Source organism: Mus caroli, chromosome 2 (assembly GCF_900094665.2).
Source record: "Mus caroli chromosome 2, CAROLI_EIJ_v1.1, whole genome shotgun sequence".
Classification (NCBI taxonomy): Eukaryota; Metazoa; Chordata; class Mammalia; order Rodentia; family Muridae; genus Mus; species Mus caroli.
In genome coordinates, this window is record NC_034571.1 from 138392626 (window position 1) to 138400113 (window position 7488).

The 7488-nt window shown below is 47.0% G+C and overlaps 1 protein-coding gene across 2 annotated transcripts in view; it reads left to right on the top strand.

Annotated features, from left to right (window-relative positions):
• Positions 1-7488, top strand: part of Cfap61 (cilia and flagella associated protein 61) — a 260144-nt gene that overhangs the window by 238755 nt on the left and 13901 nt on the right. For both annotated transcript variants that reach the window (XM_021156892.2, XM_021156893.2), the window contains exon 26: positions 7150-7240. In XM_021156892.2, the coding sequence (XP_021012551.1) occupies positions 7150-7240 (91 nt within the window). The remainder of the gene's footprint in view (positions 1-7149; positions 7241-7488) is intronic.

Consider the following 7488-nt stretch of genomic DNA (forward strand, 5'->3'; position numbering starts at 1 on the left):
CTGCTGCTGTGGCTTCTGTGGCTGCTGCTGTGGCTGCTGTGGCTGCTGCTGTGGCTTCTGTGGCTGCTGCTGTGGCTTCTGTGGATGATGTGGCTGCTGTGGCTTCTGCATAGTGGCTTGAGGCCCCCCTGCCAGCCCATATGGGTCTGGGTAGTTGTTCTAGGCCCCAGTCTTTTATTTAAAAGACAGAGGTCTCCAGTGTAATTTCAGATCTCTTTGGGTTCTAAAGCAAGAGCTCTGTATTTTATGGAAGTGGAGACCACCCTCACACTGAGAGTGAAGAGTGTTCTTCAGTGGTCAATGGCCATCTAGCCGTTCCCTCAGATTAGCCTGTTCCTATGCACACACTGTAAGCCCTAACTGTGGTGCCCTCACAAACCCAGCCCGGACACTGAAGTCCACTGAACACAGGCTTGGAAGCTTGGACCAGTTGTCACCTCTTCACTAAGTGTAACGCAATGAAGAAGCAAAATACCTAGTGCTTGCCTTCGCTCCTGTTCCCTAGTAACATCAGGCTTCCAAAAGGTGACAGAAAAGGAACAAACAACAGCTTAGGCCTTCACTTAGACTCCCTAAATATAAGCATCTTATCACACTTGCTTTATCATTTTCTCCCCTACACACCCCTTTAAACACACACACATACATATACACATACATATACACATACATGCATGCATACATACACATATATATACACACTCACACACTCACCTCCATGGAAAGATACCACTTTTTCCTAAGGCTTGAAAGTGCTCACTTATATGATAACCCTTTGCATCTAAGTGCTCCACTGTCCCCTAAGAGTGACAGCATTCTGGCATTACCCCCAGATGATTGTCAGAATTGACACTATTTTATTGGATTTATTTATTATTTATATATTGTACATTGGTATGTGTGTTTGGGTGTGCATGTACCACAGCACACACGTGGAGATCAGAGGACAACTGTGGGAGTCTCCTTCCACCATGAGGATTCTGGGAATCCAACTTGGATTGTCAGTCTTGGTGGTGAGTGCTGGAAATTGCTACGCCATCCCGCTGGCCCAGCTATCAGAGTTTGGAAACGACTTTACTTTAAAACAAAGCTGAATCTCCAGTCATTGAACCTTGCTCACCGACATCCTCATGCCCTTCCTCTAGCTCAGGATGCCATCTGGGAAACTCCTTGAATGCCATCTATTCTTAAACTTCTCCAACTGGGGGTGATCCCATAGCCTTTTCCATCCCTGACTAGCACTTTCAGAAGCTACAAGTCCACCTGGTCATGGTGATACACACTAAGAAGGTAAAAGGCAGGCAAATCTCCATGAGTTAGAGGCCAGGCTTATCTACATAGTGAATCCCAGGACAGCCAGAGTTACATAGTAAGACCCTGTCGGGACCGGGCTGGAAGTGTGTGTGTGTGTGTGTATGTGTGTGTGGGGGGGGGGGAGGTGTGTTATAAGCTGCAAGTCCCCGGTCCTGTAGAGCTTCTGCTGCTCTGGTGTGTCTGCTATGCCCTGTTCTTTTCAGCTCGTGTACCTTGGAAGCAGCCTGCCTCCTTCTTGGCTCTTATATTAGGAGCCCTAGGATGCTAAGTAGCCTGTTCATTCCTCCTGTGAACCAAGTCACAGCGGAGCAGGGCTGCTTCCCTGGAAATGTGCTCCTTTACCTTGGTAATTAGTCAGCGGTGCCTGGAGGCTGTGAGAGCATTAGGGGTTTTTTTCTTCCTTACTTTCTTCCACCCACGTTAGAGCATCGATCGGCACTTCTAACCCAACTCGAGTATTACTGAGCTGTTGGCCAAGTAGTGACTCTTTTCTAATTCTATTATTCATCCTGCATTCATTAGTCTGGATTTGACCACATGGAAGAAATATCCCTCCTTCCCTCTCTCTGTGTTCATTCAGTCAATCACTTCAGCCTTGGCTTTGAAGTTCTCACCTTTCCATCACCCACACTATGGGGGTGGATAGATAGGAATAAACAAGTTATACTTTCATGCTTACAGGGGTAGAGTTTAGTCCTTGCCTAGCATGTGCAAGGTTTGCAAGTCCTCAGCACTGCAAACAAAAAAAAAAGAAAGAAAGAAAAAGAGAAGACATGTATGGTCCGTTGTTAGGCCCTACAAACCCTAAGTTGTGAGAAACAAAGATGGGGAAGAGCTGCTTCAAGTCCCCTGTTGTACCTGCAAGACTCCCGTGGAAGCCAGGAGACATCATTTTTAAAAGGCCATTGTGGAAGGGAATTCTGTCCAACGCGCATTTGTTATTTAACTCTTTTAAGCATGACTTAAGCGTAGCGTTTATTCTGTCTGCACTGGCTAATGGTATTTCTACTAAGCACGCCTATAAAATTAGAGAGCAATTCATTTAACCAAAAGAATAAAGAGGTGACAAAGTCTCTTTCTGGGGTTATACTGGCTTGCAACCATGGTCTCTCCAAAGGTAATTCCTGTAGCTTCTTGTCCTGTGAGTTTCATGGGGGTGGGGTAGGGAGGATTCTCTGTGCACACAGATACTTTTTTCCTTCCCTTACAGAAAATAGATAGGAAATGGGTGAGGTTGGAACAAGGCTGAGTGGCTGTGAGGCCTGATGTTAGCCAGGCCCTTGGTGGCCTAATTAGAGGAAAACGGCTGGGCTTTCTATGAAGACAAGCAGAGTAAGCGGGGAAGGACAGGAAGGGAGGCCAGAGCCCTAAGAGCATTCCCCCTTCCTGCAAAACTAAATGCTAACCTCGCCTGAGACCATTAGGCCTGAGCTTATATAGCATCAACATAAGTAGCTAGACAGCTGTGGGCTGCTGGGTTGTAGTGCGGACTGTATTAATGCCCCTCCTAATGTGAGATGTACGAAGAAACATCACAGATAAAATAAGAGGGGAAGTACTTAGAACCGAATGAAGCCCAGTGTCTGCCCTGACTGCAGATGCCACCAGAGGTATCCACCACACCCAGCTCTGCTGGACAGAAAGGTTGTGACATCATGAGGTAAACGCCAGCAGAAGCAGTGTTTAGGCACGAAGGCAGTATACTCGTCTGCAGCAAAGCAAGTGTTTGAATAATGTCCTTAGTTTCAGACTCACACCAGGAGGGATTGTCAGCCTCTAAGACTCATGGGTGGAGTAAGGCACTCGGGAGGGGCATCCGTGAGGAGTGTTTCATTCAGAACCCTGCCCTGTGGGAGGCACAAAGGCAGGTCTGAGTTGCACGTGTGTATCTCCTTGAACTCTTGACAGCAAGCCTCAAAAGGAAGGGCCATTCCCGCACCCATTTGAAAGTTCAAAAGGGCTGAGGCTGGGCAAGATTAGAACCTAACTAGTGTCACACAGGCTTACAACAAAAAGAAAGGAGATACTGGTAGAGAATGAGCTGAAATGGGGCTAGCCGGTGTCACCCCTAGCCGGTGTCACCCCATGGCCTCCGGTGTTCACATCAGCAGGGCAGGCAAGGAAGCTCAGAATTTTGAGCTGGCTTTGGCTCCATGGAGATCATCTGGGTCATATCCATTCCTCACTCCCCTCCCCCCATACTGGGTTTGAACCCAGGGCTCACTCAATTCTAGGCAAGCCCTCCACAACTGAGCATTAGCCCAGGGTAGAACACCTTCTAGTGGCTAGTGCCACCTTCTAAGGTGAAACTCAAGGTTTATCTTAACCAAATTAAAGACTCAGGAAACCAAATGGATGGCAGACAGGGATTCTGGGTAATTCTCTGAGAGTGTGATCTCTAGGTAGGCCCAGTGGCTAACACCAGATGCTGCTGCAGTTTGGGAGGCTGGAGAAGGGAGCTGGCTGGAGCCCAGGACTTCCCCCACAGATGTGTTGTGCTTTTCTCTGAGGCCGGTGAGTGTAACTTCTCACGGTGACTTGTGTGGCTTTGCTTTCCTCTGCCTGGCTGCAGGCTGCTCAGGCTATCAGAGTCCCACCCAGTGTCTGTGTGTCTGTCAATAACCCAATGCGCTGCGGAGAAGGCAGATCAATGGCTCAACGATTGGGCCACATCGACCAGAAATGGTTAGCGAGGTTCCACAAGTTGACATTTCCCAGGCCTTCTTAGGTCTCAGTGTATGGCTGGCCAAGTGACAAAGAATGCCAGTCCTCAAAGAGTAGCAGGCCCAGCCTGGCACTGGCAAGGGAACAGAGGTTGCCTGTCCTGTTCAGCTCTGGAGAGCCTGTGACTGTGCTCACCCTGTGTGTCCTCCTGGGCTTAGCAGATCTGGGCCCTTTCACCTCTTGTCCCTCTGCCCTGGCCCCGTGATTTCCAGGGAGGATGCATGTATGTAGCAAACTGCTTAGTTTGGGTTTCCATTTGTCTGTGAGCCGATGTCTCACTACATAGCCCAGGCTGACTTCAAACTCAGGACCTCCCAATTGCCTGGGTTACAAACGTGAGCGACCTTGTCTTACTCTCACTCCCCGTAGAGATCAGGAAACACATCGGTACCTTTTCTTTTTGAATTGACAATATCCAGAGAAAAATTAATTTCCCCCAAAGTCTTCATGAAAGCAAATGGGCCGTGGCACACGGTCGCAACAAGAACAGAAACGGATCCTCGGCGCAGTAAGTAGGGCCGGTCCCTGGTGCACCGTGATTCAACTCAAGATTCTCTTCGGTTTAAGATAGGCTCTGAGCAAAATACATTGAGGACAAACTGTACTTACAGATGGTATTTCTGTCCTTTCCCAGATTAGTGGTAAGGGACTTGACTTTCCGTGGTAGCCGGTGACAGCAGAGTGTGCTTGGTGTCTTGACTGAGACCGTTGTTACACTTAACTTCAAGACATTTCCAGCTGGGGAACCCTCTGGGACATCCTTCCCTTGAGGAAGCTGGCTGGAGGTGTGCCCAGGAACATAGACCCCGAATTTCTACCAAGTTCCCCATCCATGACATGCCATTCCTTGGGCTTAGATGTCCTTGAGTAACTGAAGAGGTCATCTACATGGGCCAACAAGGTAGACGCCACTTCCCTGTCTGTCTGTCCATCTCTCATTCTCTCCTCCTCCTCCCTTGCCCTCCTTGCCTTAGGGATCAAACCCAGGGCCTCGTATGTGTTAGGCACGTGTCCTCCGCGCTATCTACACCCTCAGTCTTGCCCCTTCCCCGCCCCATATGTACCAGTGGACTTTTCACTTTTTCAACATGTCTCTTAAAAGTTGATTTTTATTATTTTTATTCTTTGACAATTTCATACATGTGTATAGTGTATTTTGCTCATTTAACCCACTACTGTCTTTTATATTCACACACACACACACACACTCTCTTACTGAACCCTTTCTTGTAATAGATTCCCTCCTACTTTCATGTCTGTTGTTGTTTTGAGGGGTGTGTCTGTATGGGTTTCTCTGTGTGCCTGTGTGTGTGTCTCTCTCTGCATGTCTCTGTATGTCTCTTTGTATGTGTCTGTGTATCTGTATATGTGTGTCTGTGTGTGTTTGTGTCTGTGTGTCTGTGTGTGTGTGTGTGTGTGTGTATGAGTGTCTGTATATGTCTTTCCACTCTATCTCCCTTGGTGTCTCCTGAATACTGTGGGGTGTGGGAGGGGATACAGAAAAACCTGATGAGAAGTTCACTGATGGAGGGGAAGGTCTGTGAGCCTCTGCCCTACTCAAAGAACTACGGCAACCCAGGAATGCTAAGAATGGGAAAAGTAACTTCCCAGGAAAAAGCACACCAACTGGCTACCCAATACCAAAAGTCAGCCCTGAAAACACACATATAAATAACATTATACGATCTAAGCAAGTGGTATTTAGGAATATGTATATACATATATATCCATCTATGTATATACAGGTAGGCATGAAACAACAACTAATGAAAATGAAGCCATGAATTTGAAAGAGAACAAGGAAGGGTATCTGGAAATGTTTGGAGGTAGAAGGGGAAGGGGGAAATGATGTGATTATATCAATATCAAAAGTATGTCATGGCTAAGGAAGACATAGGCCTTAGGGATGGGAACCTACTACTTGTTTTGCTGGGTGGAGACCGTGTCAAACTGCCTTCCAAATGTGTTTATACCCATAGAGTAATCATGCTGCGATCAGCAATGCTTGTGTTTGCAGTGAGTGTCTGTTGGTGCCCAAACTATGACGAATAAACAGCTGTTGAGTCCCAGCTTTTTGAGACAGGTTTTCACTATGTAGAGCAAGCTGGCCGTGAACTCATGTTACGGCCCAGTTTGACCCCAAACAATTCCCGATCTTCTTTCTTGAGCTCCTAGATGCTGGGATTGCAGGTTTGCCCCCAACACACCCAACTCATTCCCCCTTTCTCAATACTACCTCCTCTGGATGGAAACCAATATTTTTCCTGTTGTGTGCATACCCATGGCACCCACGGACAGTGGCAGAGGTGGCAAACTCACTGCCAGAGAAGAGTGACACACACGGTGGCCTCAGGCTGACTCAGAGCCTGAGGAAGGTGGGTTACCTACTACGCCATGATGTTTCACATTACAATAAAGGAAAGGCTAACAAGTCAGTAAAGGTGCTTGGTTATGGCAAGAATGTATTCAGTTTCCAAGAACTTTTGTCTTGGATCATTGTGAATTAATGGGGTGGGGGGCCATGTCCTCCATGTAAAATGTGCTCTGTTCGGCCTCTGGGGACCAGGCAGTAAATCTCAGAGTGAATCTCAACACAGGAGCACAGCTTCCCTGCGAGTGGCTCAGTTAAGCATCAGCCAGCCGTTCAGAGGCCAGGCTGCAACACCGAGGTGGCCTGCTTTCTGCTCATTATTAATCCAGAAACCTTAATGATGAACAACATTTGTGTTATTTTCTACCCAAATTTAATCTGTTCGTGCAGCAGTCCAGTCAATCCTGCAATCTGTTTTTCTCAAATGAGGGCAGATAATGGAGACGCCGTTCTTTACAAGTCTTCAGGCTTTTAAATTCTGATAAAAATCAGGATTCTTCACTGGGTCCTGCCCCGGCTCTGAATTAAACCACTTTAAATGTAATTACGGAACCTGGCCTTCCATCAGGAACATCCATTTAAAACATTGATTGGCCAGGCTGCTCTGCGAGGCTCTTTATGAGCAAACGATTGCAATGGGGCCAGAACTGTAATTTATCAAGGCAAAAAAAGCAGGTAAATACTTTATTAGTGGTAATGAGAGGGTTGCCGGCTAACTGAATCTCTTCTTCTCTCACCAGCTACTTCACGGAGCCGTGGTGCATGGCCCTCTTCCACGATCGTTTTATTGATCTCAAGAAAGAGTTGCGCCAAATCTTAATCTCCAAGCAGGTAAGCGTGATTAGTGGACATGTGGGTGTTATTCCTTGCAAATTGTAAGCAGTTGACAGCCGTTGATCATTTGGATTTTTCTCCCTACATTCCCATCTCGTAGTGGTTTCTTAGTCCCTCTGCACTGCCTTAGATAAACTCTGGAGTCTATAAATGGAGACAGCAATGTTTCAGAAGTAGTGGCTTGCCTTAAACCCTTTGCTGGACACTGCTCTTGTGTCCTTTTTTTTTTTTTTTTTTTTTTTTTT